General features: G+C 43.1%; 1 protein-coding gene across 1 annotated transcript; it reads left to right on the top strand.

Annotated features, from left to right (window-relative positions):
* Nucleotides 1–60: 60 nt before the first annotated feature.
* Nucleotides 61–6367, top strand: LMOD2 (leiomodin 2). Its single transcript, XM_039726946.1, has 3 exons — nucleotides 61–475; nucleotides 4299–5597; nucleotides 5943–6367. The coding sequence occupies exons 1-3, from the start codon at nucleotides 203–205 to the stop codon at nucleotides 5967–5969; spliced, it is 1599 nt and encodes a 532-aa protein (XP_039582880.1). The 5' UTR covers nucleotides 61–202; the 3' UTR covers nucleotides 5970–6367.
* Nucleotides 6368–14974: the final 8607 nt, after the last annotated feature.

Raw genomic sequence — 14974 nt, 5'->3', positions numbered from 1 at the left:
TCTAGCTGACGTCTGATGCTTAAAACGGAGCATGCTTTCATCCCTTCATGCATTGTCGTAAGGCCCCGATGATTACTCTTAAAAGGGTGCCTCTGGCTATGCAGGGAAACAGTTGCTGACCACACCAGACACTGCTTGCTTGCTTCAGCCTTCTTGAATGCCTGGTCACCGTAGCTTTGTACCAGCCTGACCAAGCAGGACCATGTCTACCTTTGGGTACAGAAGAGAGCTCAGTAAATATGAGGACATTGATGAAGATGAGCTCCTCGCTTCTCTCACGGAAGAGGAGCTGAAGGAGCTGGAGCGGGAGCTAGAGGACATAGAGCCCGACCGTAACCTTCCAGTGGGACAACGGCAGAAGAGCCTGACGGAGAAAACACCAACAGGGACTTTCAGCAGGGAAGCACTGATGGCCTACTGGGAGAGGGAGACCAAGAAACTCCTAGAAAAAGAGAGGCTGGGTGCGTGCGAGAAGGTAAGGTGCTGAGGCATTTGCTGTTTCCTATAGGTATTTGGTTTTATTCTGCATTGGCATGATCTCACTGACTGATTTAATTTCTTTTCAGTCTCTTGTAGCATTTTTAAGAACACTGTTAGCCATACCTCTGTGCCTGCTAAAGCGCTGAGTATTAGAGAGTGTTTTCTCTCTCTGGAGGTACCTTAAGTGCTCAGATCAGAGCAGAAGAATGTGCCATAAAAACTATCATCAGTGATTAAAATAGGAAAAAAATTAATGGGCATGTTAGAAATTATTAATAGGTAGAGATGTGGGCTTTTGGATAGCACTTGATTTTTTAAGAAAGCTATACAAAATGCCTTTTCCTTTCCTTAAAAAAACAACCAGTATTGACTGCTGAGAAACATGTAAGGAAGATAATATTGAATGTAAGGAAGATAATATTGAATACATGTTATGTCAGAAGTTGAGTAAGCAGATGCCAGGCTTTGTGCTCGCTGGAAGAAAGCGGCTTGTGTTGCAGTCAGCAGCTTGTGTTGCTTTGTTCCTGCTGAGGATCCTTGGCATGGTTCAGGAGTCTTCTGGCAACTGTAGTCAGAGGGCAGCTGTACATTATTTAAAAAGTGGCCTGGATAGAGTCATCAGTCAAGCCATTTAACTGCATTCCCAAAAAAACAACCAATAGTGTTTGTTAAGCAACTTGTTCCCCAAAATAAAAATGTTAGTAATAAAAGCCATTTCCTGAACTGCAAATGAAGAGTACAGCTGGGCAGGAGTGAAGGGCTCAGTCTTGGCAAGCAGTGAGCAGTCTCTCAGCTGATGTCCACGTTGGCACTCCTGATCCTTGCTAAAAGTGTATGTGAGCCTGAGCCCAACCAAAAAGCAACTTCTATTTTCATGATGGTTCCATGTAATTTCAAAACAAATTGGGGACTTGGGGATTTTGAAGCACTGCTTCATACTAAGCTTTACTGTGTTTATAGGGACACATTTTCCCATGTTTAAGCAGAAAGTAATAGAATAAAGACAAAGACAGCAAAACTGAACTCAGAAGCTCTAACAGCCTTGATGCAGGAGCTCATTTAATGTGCAAGGAAATAATTGCAGTTTATACATTAGATAAAATATCATCCTAGAGGAAAGTCAGATAGATTAAATTGCAATATCCAGGGCGTTTTTACATGTAAGTATTTTCTCTTGTTTGTGAATGGTGGTATAAGGTCTATGCAGGCAAGAGCACAGACCAGTAGCTGTCATCAGACCATTAGTATCAGCTTGCAGACATTGACTTCACTCCCTGTTTGTCAGTCCTAGAGAGTAAATGGCAAGATTAATGTTTATTTCCAGCTTAGCCTGGAACTTGAAACCCTGGCACTTTTAAAAATCCTGCTGAACAGGTCTAGTTCAGTATCTTATACAATGGCAGGATCTTTCTTTTTTTTTTTTCTTCTTTTTCCTTTTTCCATGTATATACAGCATTAATGATGGGTACTGGCTAAACTTCCAAGGCCTGGCAAAACATTCTGTACTTTTTGATCTGAGAAAAAACTTCCAGAATGCATCCTTAAATTAGAAAATGTTGATATGCTGATACAGAGGTCACAAATACTCTCTCCACTGATGGCAGTGAGAAAGGTCCTTGAAAACAATTTTCTTCTTGCTTTCAACTGTTTGGAAATTATGCACCTTTATCTAAGATGGTTATTCATGCTCCTTCTATAGTTAGTGGTGACAGATCAGCTGGTCCAAAAGGCAAACAACTTGTAGATAGCCTTTTAGGGTGAATAACTTGTCCTCCCAAGAGATTTACCTCAGCACTGACTCTCTTAGTCCTAACTTTTCATCATATTACTCCCACAAAGTAAGGTGAAGCCCTACCAGTTGCCTGCAGCAGTCCTGTACAGTGCTGCTACAGTAGGAATATGTCTCCATGTTCAATTTCAAAATTATCATGCAGATTATTATGACACCAGACAATGTACATGACAGGCAAATAAATTCTGCCTTTGACCTCAGAAATGCTACTCAAAAAAAAAATCAAGTAGATTTTTATTAATTTAACATCACTAAACATATCAATAGTGAATTTAAAGGCACCTCCTTTTGCTCATATATATATATTCCTCAATATATAAAACCAAAGCCATGAAGACAGGGCTTTGGATACCTGGTGTTTTCAGGCATTAAAGCCCTACACATATATAGAAGATACAGATATAAATCTTAATCCCATAACAAGCCTATGGGTAGCACACTATCTCTCAGCATAAGGGCCTTGCTGCACATGTTCTACAGGGCAAGCAACAGGGCTGGGTCCTACAAGATCTCTGTGTGCAGCCCAGTGCAATGAGACCCTGCCAGACCCCAGGTTCTGAATTCTCACGAACACCAGGCAGAAAAAACTCAATGTCCTGTTTCATTAAGTCACAGTTCTGCAAACATTACAATTAGCATCTTTTTTGCATATGTCCCAGCACAGAATTCTACTGAAAATTGTGAAACAGTGCTCTGCATTTTAACAGTTCTCTATTTTCAGAGCCAGATAACTAAGCAAACCTAAAACTGCACAGGTTGTCTAAAAATAGGCTCTCCTGTTAGTAACACTTCTGTTTTCCAGAAACAGAGTCACTGTGTCTCTGCAGAGTGTACTCACTTTGGAAAATACAATCTAGTATTTTATAGAGATTAAAACACAAGTATTGCTAAAGTAGTGCATACAGAACAATTATAATTCATTCAAAGTTTTATGAACATTTACAATTATAAAGAAAAATGTGTACTTATAGTTTTTCCAGTAGGCAAAACATGATATGGAAGACCTTTTGAACAAGAGTTTTAAGGCTGGTTGTAGACTCTGGGTTCTGCCATACCCCATAGATCCCCATCATTCTACTGGAGTCCTCCATGGGGAGAGTGAGTCTTTCATGGGGTGAAGACCTTCCTGCTCCTCTGCATAGAGTTCTCTTTAGCCACCATAGTTGCTAAAGGCAGCAAGCAGGGCTTTGGGGCATGGTTCCAAATTTGCCTTCCTGGTACCCACCAAACACACCAAAATAACCTTGTGTTTCAGGAAAACAATGCATTTGCTCTGTAGGAATGAGTTATAACAATTTACAGTGTGGTGGCTGACCCGTGACAGCTGGCGGTGAGCCCCAGCTTAGCTCCTGACAAACACAAAGAAATTCAGGTGTTATTGACATGTGGTTGCATCTTACCTGTGGGAATGCATCTCAATCCTTTCTTCACAAATAAATTATTATTATGTGCAGCCCATGCAGTACATCCAAAGTATTTTTGACATGACTTCTGTAATTCTGTACTGTTTTGCATGCTGGTATACAAGACTACACATGCAGACACTGTTTGTATTTTAAAGCATGGCAACCTTTAATTTTTAGACATACTAACATATGCAAGGGAGTCTGAGATGTCTGAGATGTCCTCATGAAATGAAGAAGCTTGTTGCTCCTTTCATTCTGAAATTGTTGTCTTATGTTTCTGCTGTCAAGGATCCAAATTATATCCCCTTGTAGACATGCCAACACATAGAAAACCTGAAGTATGTCCATGTCATAATATCTTGTATCAAGTTTTCTCTTGGCAGAAATCACTAACATTGGTAAAGTGTTTGAAATTTATGCTTAGCACTTTCTAAAGAATGTAAAAGAAATAATGTTACCTAGGTGTTAGATGAATCATTTTCTGTTCTCCTAACTGTATCTGTTTGTTTTTAGTTTTCAATGTTAATTTATATAGTGTCAGTATAATTGTTCCTGTGCTAAAAGGCAGCAGTTACATTACTTCAATCATGTTTAACGCCCACACCTACGTTCCTGTTCAGGATTCTGAGCAAGAAGAGGACAATTCAGAAGAACTTCAAGAAGAATGTTTCACAGAAAGCAATAGTGAAGTGTCTGAGGAGGCATATACAGAAGAGGATGATGAAGAAGAAGAAGATGAAGAGGAAGATGAAGATGAGAGTGATGATGAGAATGAGGAAGAGCAAAATGCTGCAGCTGGCAGGCGTTCTGACCACATCAGACACAAAAAGTGTAATGGTGCAAAGGACAATGAAAGCTTCCTCAATGGCCATGATGGAAAAGACAGTGATAATCGGAGCTCAAAAAGCAGTGCCATCCACCCTTGTGGAAATCCAACAGTTATTGAAGATGCTTTGGAAAAAGTTAGGAGCAACGACCCTGACACCACAGAGGTCAATCTGAATAACATTGAAAACATCACTTCACAGATGCTTATACAATTTTCTCAAGCCCTGAGGGACAACACAGTGGTTAAGTCATTCAGCTTGGCTAACACCCATGCTGATGACAACGTAGCAATTGCTATTGCTGGTATGTTAAAGGTTAATCAGCATATAACTAGTCTGAATATTGAGTCAAATTTTATCACAGGCAAAGGCGTGCTGGCCATCATGAGAGCTTTGCAGCATAACAAGGTTCTAACAGAACTGCGCTTCCACAATCAAAGGCACATCATGGGCAGCCAGGTGGAAATGGACATAGTCAAACTGTTGAAAGAGAACACCACTCTGGTAAAGCTGGGGTACCACTTTGACCTTGCTGGCCCAAGAATGAGCATGACAAGTATCCTGACAAGAAATATGGATAAACAAAGGCAAAAGCGTATGCAGGAGCAGCGGCAACAAGAGTCAGGTTGTGAGGGAGCTATCAATCCAAAGACCAAAGTTTTGCAGAAGGGGACACCTCGCTCCTCACCTTATGTGTCGCCTAAAAGCTCACCATGGTCTTCCCCAAAGCTCCCTAAGAAGCCAGTGAAATGTCAGCCTTCAGCACCTGCACCCCCACCTCCCCCTCCTCCTCCCCCTCCTCCGCTTATTCCAGAGAAGAAGGCGCCTACAAGGAATATAGCTGAAGTCATCAAACAGCAAGAAAGTGCAAAAAAAGCCTTACATAATGGACAGAAAAAGAAAAAAGGCAAAAAAAGCAGAAAACATGAGAACAGCATATTGAAAGAAATTAAAGATTCTTTAAAATCAGTCTCAGACAGAAAATCAGAGGAAGGTTCACGGCCCTCCACCCGGCCATCCACCCCACAAAGGTCTCTCCATGACAACCTTATGGAAGCAATTCGGGCAAGCAGCATAAAGCAATTAAGGCGGGTAAGTAGGAGATCCTAGTTCAGTAACTGATTGTGGTCCAAATATAGCACAAGCTCAGATAATTTTAGTACACACATTTAGTTAAAAAAAAATCTCAGAAATGTGAGCATAATGAAGCACTTGGGAGGAGGCTTCCCTCTGATTAGGCTTTTCTCAGCACAGTGATTTCTCTCTGCCTGTGATTTTGACAGAAAGTGGGGTACTTTCCCAGGCTCAGTCTTGTTGTGGAAGATGATGTGTAGCACAGAGCTCTTGGCGGTGTATGTCTGGTAGAAATTTCAGGTATTTTTCCATCTAGAGTGTACAGCAAATGTAATAAATGCCCTTCCCTTTCCTGTTTCATAGGTGGAGGTACCAGAAGCCCTTCGGTGAAAGCCTGGGTGGCAGAAGAAGCAGAGCAGTGGCTGAGGGGAGGCTGCTTGTCCTTTCACTGGTGGTAACATAGACTGTCTAGAAAGCTGCTTCCAAAGTACACTCTTAGATTCAAGCCATTTCTCTTTTATTTCAAAGAAATAAACCTGCTAAATACAAAATAGTGCTTTAGGATCCATTTGCATTGTAATCTGTAAATATGGAAATAATTTTCTTTTTTATTTAATGAGATTTATATTGAGAAGTTGTTGCTTATTTAGATATTCTTGTCAATATCTGATTGCACATAACTGGACAAGTTCTTTACACTGAGATGTAATAGTTTACCAGCCTGTGGTTTCTTCTTTTTTTTTTTTCCATGAATTTACAATAAATGTGGTTTGAAGCTTTCAAGCAGACACATAGTCCTGGATTTCTGTGAGTGAAGATCCTCCAGATGCTTGCATCAAGTTCATGAGCATTCAGGAAGTTTGCTGGAAAAGAACCTGAGATCTTTCTCAGCTGCACCTGAGCATATGTGGAGGACAGTGCCTGAGCCCATATGTTAGTGCAGTTTCATATTTGTATTGGAAAAAATGGTTTATGAGCCATTAAAACTAAGCTATGGGTTGTGTCACATCACCAGTAGGGCACACCAGGTGCTGAACCTTGGCCTAAAGAACTGGAAGATGAACAGAGCTGTAGTTCACCTTGACTTACAGGTCGATAGTCAATGTCAATATTTTAAGGATGCAGCAGAGTTATTGAAGTGAGATCCCTTCAGTACAAGTCCTGTCTGTAACCAGAACTAACCCCAGTGCAGCCATCCAGTCAGACAGAGAAACTTGAAAAGCAGCCTACCAGCCAGGTGGAAAAAGGCTTTCCTATGGTATCAGTTGAACAACAAGCAGGGTGTGAAGTGTCAATATGATACAGTGGAAGCAGAGCCAATGTCACTTGGAGATGCACAACTGGAGATATCACATCACAGGCAATGGCATGAATAGCCCTTCTTCATGTAGCACTAGACATCTCCCTCTGTCAAATTAGTTATGGTTCTGGGTGCTTCAGCTAGTGTGAAGGCAGTGATAACATGAAGAAAACTGAGTAGTGGCCAAAATGTTGAAAGGCAAGAAGAGAGACATGTCCAGAAGCACTACTAAGTGTTAATTAGTTTACTCATTGCAACTATAAATAGTAGAATTACTATTTCTTTTCTATAAAGCCACGTCAAAGAGAATTACTTAGGGTTACCCAGCATTGGTATTGAAAAAATATGGGTAAGCTTGTACCTACAAATATTAATGAGACAGATTTTCCCAGAAATAGGAACAAATTACTGGAGGGAAATTAAGCCTAATGGAGAGGGGCGTCTTCGAATGAATTGTCAGAAATGTTACTGCCATGGCAAGAAAATGGTGAAGACACCTTTTTCTTTTGTATTTATTGACCAAAACGTACCAAAAGCAATTTATAACTAACTGAAACACAATTTTCTTCTTGCTCAGGATCACAACAACTCATGAGTATTTCTAGATCCAGTATTACAGTATGACTGGTCTTTAGCTGCCTTTATAATTGCATAGGATCCCATGGCATAAAAATTGACCTATGGTCAATCTCCTGTGACCAAATGGAAGCTGGGGCTTGGGATCTTCTGAGGCTGGAAGTAATATTGGAATGCAGATCACATTCAGGAGTGGCCCCAGATCTTGTACACAGAAGCTTGAGAAGGATGAGAAACATTCTGGATGACAAAAGCAGCCAAGCAGCTGCAAGGGAAAATAAAAGGCAATGAGGGAACTCAGGAAGAGCATGATGGAGAGGATTTGGACAAGACAAGTAAACATTTTTAAAAAACAACACCATACTTTTGAGAAAATAAGTAGAGTGACAAGTGAGAAAACTGTATGAGATGTGAAAAATGATACAGAAAAAGGAGATGATAAAGAAAATGAGTACTGAAAAGTGTCAAATGAGAGAACAGAAAAATGTGAAAGGAGAAAAAGCCTAGAAAAAAAGGAAGAGGGTAGAATTCATTTTTCAGGCTGGTAAGAGCTGCTGGAATGACCCTTTTGCAGAAGGAGAGAATGATGGGCACAGCTCCTATAAAGCCTTGTCCAGAGCTACTGCCAGTGGTGGCTGTCAAGTGGCCATGAGCCCTGTCAGGAGTGAGCTGTGCAGCCCCAGAAGCTGTGGCCACCTGCAGTTATTGAAGCTCTGTGGCACACTCCCTCCCCAGGTGTCAAGCCCTGTGCCTTAGCCAAAGTCTAATCTGGGCAATTACCTTCTGCCTGCATACATTTCACAGCAGTTTCCCTTGGAGGCACTTCAAGGCATGGCGCCTATTTGCAGAGCCACATGGCACCCCCAAACACCTGGTTAAGGTTTTGATGCCCCACTGAAAGGAAAGCCACTCCCCTTCCCTCCACGGTGTCAGCTCTGTGCCAGTGGTGCTGAGCTCCCTCACAGATGTGTCCAACAAGCAATCTCTTCTCCATTCAAACAGCACCCTACAACAAAGCACCCCAACTCCTCTGGGAGCCACTGTGCTGCCTTCCTGGACAGTCATATGGTTTAGCAGGAGCCAAGGGGTGCCAAGATGTGTTTCTGTCTTGGGAACAGGCATCCCTGGGGCCCAGGTCCTGCCTGTAAGCTCAGTTCACTACTTTTTGCTCACAAGGAGACAACTGATCTCTGCTGGAGGGACTGCCTCTTGTTTGACCTGCAGGAAAGGTGTCCTGGAGTCAGCTCCTGCACATCCTGTGCTATGCTCCCATCAGAGTTGGACACAGGAGCCCCAGGGTGCAGGTATGCTCCTCTTTTGGACTCATGAGGCTCCTGCAGTGGATGGGAATACATTTCCTCTGAAAGACCAGTCAGAGAAACAAACACATCAAAATCCATCATCTGTGTGTTCCGTGTGTAACACAGCACAGTTCAGCACTGTGGGGCTGCACCTCGACCCCTGCACACCTCACTGCAGAAGGACTTTGAGGGGCTGGAGCATGTCCAGAGGAGGACAACAGAGCTGGTGAAGAGTCTGGAGAGTGAGTCACATCAGGAGTGTCTGAGGGAGCTGGGTGTGCTCAGCCTGGAGACAAGGGAGACCTTGTTGCTCTCTGTAACTACCTGACAGAAGGCTGTAACCGGGTTCAGGCTCCTCTCCCAGACAAAAAGTGACAGAACAAGAGAAAATACCCTCAAATTTCACCAGGGGAAGTTTAGATGAGTTATTAAAAAAATTCTTCAGCAAAATGGTGATCAAGTAATAGAATTGGCTGCCCAGCGAAGTGGTGGAAATGTCCCTGGAAGAGTTCACAAAATGTGTAGGTGTGGTGCTTAGAGTCACGGTTTAGAGGTGAATCTGGCAGTGCTGGATTAAGAGTTAGACTCAATGATCTTAGAGATTTTTTCCAACCTTAATGCTTCTATAAAAGAGCTGAAAGAACCAGGAATACCAGAGCCTGACTGCTACCTGGAAATCCAGTATGTGGCCCTTTAGGTCATGCCTCACCACCTAGGGAAATGGCTGAAATTATAGAAAGAAAAGGAGCTCATAAAAGAGCAAGAAATTATATTTTCACACCTTCTGGAAGCTTTGCTGCCTCCTTCTGAGTCCCCTGTTGGTGTTCTGGACAGTGCCCCACTTTGCTAGGGTTTGGATGAGCAGAGGGGATTCTTGCCCTGCAGAGGTGATTCCTTCCCACCAAACAGGGCAGGTGGCTGTGGGGGCTCCTGCCAGGTGAAGCCACATCCATTTCTGGAGGCCAAGTCTGTGCTGCACACGAGTGGGGAGCCAGAAGAGCTGGTGTGAGACAGTCCCTGCATGGCGTGGTGGGAGGATGGATGTCCTGAGGGGCTGTGAAGCAGAGGAGTGGGAAGCTGCAGCCACGGCCTCTCCCTTGCCCACGTGGCAGAACAACCCAGTTATGACTCTTGCAGAACACAGCAGAAGCTGTGAGTATTGCAGATCTCCATGCCACCACTCGTACATCTTTCTCAGAAGTCCATCAGTTCAGGGGAAGTTATGATTAAGGCAGAGCAGCTCCACACCCAAAACAGAGAGGAGTTGTCTGCAGGCTGTTTGGAGAGGGACACAAATGACCACCATGAGTTAGCCATGAAGGAGGCACTTGCAATGCCTGGATGTAAGGGGAGAGGTAGCTGCAAGCACTATTTTCACAGGTGCAGGCCCAAGTGAAACAGCATCTGGAAGGGTGTGTACAATTTCAGTAACTAACAGCCAGGAAAAATTGTTTTGAATTGGAAGCGAGACAGAAGATGGCTGGGATAATTGGGGAACTGAAGAGGCTGTCCTGTGAGAGAGATGAGAACAGGTGGTGGGATCAATCTAGCCAAACAAAGGCTCAAAGGGATTTCAGCTCATGTCTATAAATACTGCAACATGGAAAGAGCTGTGGGACATAGTTAGCAGTAGAATAAAAAACCCAGAAACTGTGCACGACTGCATTTGGATCAGAAATTAGAAGACATATCCAAACTCTTAGAACAAGGAGGTGTTTGGAACAGCCTTCCAATTAAAAAAGAATGGGCAAATTCTTACTGTTAAAATAATGCAAGAAGCTTATGAAAATAGTAGTATGGTTTGGTGTTTTCAGAAGCAGAAGCCTGAAACTGGAAACACAGAAGCTCTGACATTATTAAATTAATGCTCTTAGATGTGATAACTCCACAGGATCTGCAACCTGGAATTTGTAAAAATCTCCTACAATTTGTAGTAAGATGCTCTATTTTAAAATCCATGCAAGTAAGATGTTTCTTTAGACAAAGACTATCACATAGAAACCAAAGTCTTCTGCTAGATTCTGGCTTAATACCATCCACACTTGATTCCAACAAGAAACTAATAATTTACTAGAGAGACTATAATTTTGTTCACATATTGAGATGTGCACACAGCAGTGCATGTACACTCTCTGGTTATGACAGATCCATTTGTCCAATGTTGCACTTATGACAGAATTAATTTTTAGATTCATTCCTCAAAAGTTAAAAAACAAGTTTACTCTGACTTGCCAGATCATTTACTGAATTTTGAATTTTAATTCCTTAAATAGGATAGTGACAATTGTGCTATACACATAAGGAGAAATACTGAATTCAGGAAAAAAAAGCCTTGCTTAGAAAAATGATTGCATGCCTGTGTCACTGAGAAGATGCTCTTTAGAATCACCTGGTGATTTGTGGTGGCCCCTTTTATATAAGTATCATGAGATGATGTTCTTTTCACACACCTGAAATATCTGTCCACTCACAGTGTTTCAAGCTAGGCACTAAATGAATTTTCTGTTCAGGACTGTGATTTTTGAAGTATTTTAGTGGTGTTATTTTATCTGACAGTTCTCTTGCTCTGGGAAGCACAGAGGACTCACGTTTAAGCGCTGTTACTCAGAAAACACCATTATTAAGGAAAAACATCTCAATATCCAACCTCTTGGCTGGGACTTGAGCTTCACCCACAGCCTCACCCTGAGCTGCCAGGACCCGGAGCCAGAAAGGAGGAGGATTAGGGACAGGGGTGCTGTCCCAGCTTAGGCAAAGTGCAGGTGTCAATCTGGGCAGAGCAAGTGGGGTTGGTAAGGATGGGGTAGCTCCCAGCATGGGCTGACCCTGCCCCAGCTCCACGCTGCTCCCTGCCCTGCCAGGCTGTCCTGCAAGGGCAGCTTGGGCTGAAGGTCTGCCCGGGGGATGCAGCCTTGTGTGAAACTGGAAGGCAAAGGAGAGAGCACAACATTTGAGGGCTTTCTTTCTGTGGAGATAATGGAAAAATGGGGCAGCTATCATTCATGGGCTGCAGGGCAGCTGGGGCAATATCAGATCCAGACATAACTGTTCTGTGTCAAAAGGATGGATCAGTCCAAAAGAAAAATGGAGATATGAAAAAATTCTGTCATTGTGGAAAGCAAGGAAGCAGTCTATCTGTCAAATGTATTTATTTCTATCTGTAACCTTTGACTACTTTCACCTTCAAATGAATATGAGTTTTATAAAGCCTTTTTAATTGTAAAAAAAAAAAATACTTATTTTCTATAACACAGGGAAAGTTGTTTTTCTTTTATTAAAATACAGTCACAGTGAAAATTCTTACTGAGTGGTAAGAGACCAGACATGTATCTCAAAGCCAAGACTGAAGGTTATGTCCTGGGCTGTTTATGTACTCTGGGGTATATTTTTTAATTTGTTATAGCTCTACTTTGCCTCGAAGACATCAGTACTGATCCCTCTCAGAGCACTGCAAGGTTATGTTCACACAGACTGAAGTGTGCTCCAAGATCCTCAGGCATCAAGTGCTGTTGGATTCATTATTACTATATTTATTTTATTTGAATTTTTGCTAACTTTAACTGGTGGAATATAAGTGAATATTTCTAAATGGTGAGAGAAGCACAGCCCATGATCCAATGCAGGAAATTTTGTAAATGCAGATGAGGCAAGCCATGAGGACAGGAGCCTCAGAGCTGACCTGGCTGTGAAAGAATGCCTGTGAAAAGGAAGACACGCCATTTCTGCCATTTCCTCACTTAAGAAACAAGTATTTAAGGAACTGATAGTCAGAAATGCTTATGTGCTCTGAGAAGGATCAGTTTGGGATGATTCCCAGGAGTGGCCTAGAAGACATTTCACCAGACTAACCAAGTATAGAGTCCACGTATGAAGGCTATTTTTCTTGTGTGTATGTATAGCTGTATTTTTTAATTATCACACTCACCAATGCTCTCGAGGGCTGCCAGTGAGCTCCAGTTAAAGCAGTGAATTTTGCAGGCACCTGAAGGAAGTGTTTATGTGTACACAGTGTGGGGTCATCCCTGTTGCTTGGTCTCAGCTTACTGCTCTCTAAATCTGCAACCCATGCATGTGTTGCTGTGTTTCACAAACAAGTTGGAAGGCAACAGTGCTCGGGTTTCATGTGCTCTTAATCACTTCTGCCAAATTCCAGCCCTTTGTTTTCCTCTTCACCAAGTGTGCCCGGACTGTGGCAGGTCAGTCTCAGCTGCGGAGGCTGGGTAGGCACAAGCAAACTCTGCCCCTTTGTGAGTGGTGAGACAGGCACCAGCACCAGCACCAGCCCAGAAGGTTTGTGGCTGCACAGGCAGCACCCAGACAAATACTCCAGGGCAAATACTCCTGCCTTTCATCCCAGTTTAGCATGGGTTTGGGTGTGTTACAAGCCCTTGTTAGAAGATTTATGTCATCCCATGCCAGGATTATCTTCTGTCTAGCCACGCATGAGCTAAACTTTTCATTCTCTGCTACAGTTTAAAGTGACTAAAATCAGTTTGAGATCAAATCACTCCAAACATCCCAGTAGTTGAATTTTAGGTGCAACACCAGCTGGTGCAGCCCCAGGACAATTTTGCAGCTCTAGATGTGCACTGTAGGAAAAAAAAAAATCAACCAGCAAAAAGGAAGACTGTTCCAGTTTGCTTCCCTAGACCTCTCACTGCAGTTTCAGAGCTGTATTGCTCGTGCAAAGGAGATGCTGGGAACCTCTAGCTAGGAACAGAGAGAGAACAGTATTGGGCAGCTTGGATTTAATTTTTCTGGATCAGTCCCTAGGCTCTTGGTGACTACAGAGCCACAGATGTTGGTAGTTGATAGGCCAGCACAGCTGAGCAGCCTGAATAACCCCACCATGCCACTGGCTCCCACTCTCGAATTCCCACTGCAAAGAACCCCACAGTCACATGGAGAACTGAGCTCACAGCTGGGTGTCAGACAATCCTGAGCCCTAATCCTGCTCTGACAGCTCCCTGTTACAAGACATGGTGTTATCTCAAGGGCACTGAGCACGTTTTGTCAGCTTCCTGTCTGTAGAGCACAACAACTCCTCCAGACTGGCCTTTGCTCCAAGAAAACATCAAACATAATTAGACTGGCTCTTAAAAATACATAGTAGATGGAGCTCCCTAAACAATGTCCATTGGGAAGTTTTATTTCGTACTTTGTCATCGTCTTAGGTGAGAAGTAAGGTCATTAATATCAGCCATGCTGGATGTGGAGCACCATTCACCCTGGATAGCTGTTATTTAACTACCTCAGAGTGGCAATGAATGGCCTTATCTGTGAGTGACTGAACAGCACATCAATACTACAGCTTGCTGTGTCTCATTCTAATGCCTAATTAAATGCAGGGTGAGCAGACCTGTTCAATGCAGAGGTCCTCAGACAGCCACCCTCAGGGCCCGCAGCTCCCTGCCCTGTCAGCCAGCTGTGATTCCACCACAGACTGGTCCTGAAGCAGTGAGACTGACCCTGAAGCAGCCAGACTGGTCCTGAAGCAGTCAGCTTTCCTCCCTGTAGCACCTTTCTCCCCAGCTTTAGTCCTCACCAGAGATGTGGTGCTGAGTAACTGGGAATGTGGGGATCTGCATTACCCAGGACTGCTCTCCCATCACCTGCTCTGCCTGTTGATTTTCTGATACTGTCTCATCATTGTATTGACATTAGCAGTGCCACCTGGGATAAAGTGGCAAGGGGGTGATAGATGCAGAGGTTCTTTCATCAGAGATGGGTCAATTCATCACTTCCAGGGTGGCATTTCTGGGTGTCCAGTGCTGCTGTTGTGGTGAGACTGACATGCCTGAGATGGGCCAAAGCAAAGACCTGAACTTCACTGTCATATTTCAATGAATGTTTAAACACCTGCTTTCCAAATCAGCTTCTTTCCAAGATGATAAATATTTAACCCCTCCTCCAAATGGAGCAGTGGTCTCAAAAGATTTTTAATTTGGCTATAGCTGTGTTTATAGGATATTTTCTTCTTTGAAATTCAAGGTTAATGCATCTCTTGGGCACACTCAGGGTCTCTCACTTGATTTTAAATTAAGAAGCCTGGAGAGTTCATTACTTCGGGGGCAAATAGTAAAACTGCTCAGTTCTTCAACAAGCCATGAGGTGGAAAACTGCAGGGCCATCCAGTCTTCCTGTTGGGTCTGGGGGAGCTGCAATGATCTGTGAAAAGAAGATTAAAATGTGTTCAACTTGTTCCAGTATTTGCCAGC

This window comes from Passer montanus, unplaced genomic scaffold (genome assembly GCF_014805655.1).
Source record: "Passer montanus isolate IOZ18808 unplaced genomic scaffold, ASM1480565v1 scaffold6, whole genome shotgun sequence".
In the NCBI taxonomy this organism is placed as follows: domain Eukaryota; kingdom Metazoa; phylum Chordata; class Aves; order Passeriformes; family Passeridae; genus Passer; species Passer montanus.
This window is presented reverse-complemented; position numbering and strand designations above follow the sequence as displayed.

What these genes read in the sequence shown, in the direction of transcription:
- LMOD2 (XM_039726946.1), top strand. Translation starts at nt 203, where the DNA reads ATGTCTACCTTTGGGTACAGAAGAGAGCTCAGTAAATATGAGGACATT. An exon ending in GGCTGGGTGCGTGCGAGAAG is followed by an intron (nt 476 to 4,298) that starts GTAAGGTGCTGA and finishes GTTCCTGTTCAG; the next exon opens with GATTCTGAGCAAGAAGAGGA. An exon ending in GCATAAAGCAATTAAGGCGG is followed by an intron (nt 5,598 to 5,942) that starts GTAAGTAGGAGA and finishes CCTGTTTCATAG; the next exon opens with GTGGAGGTACCAGAAGCCCT.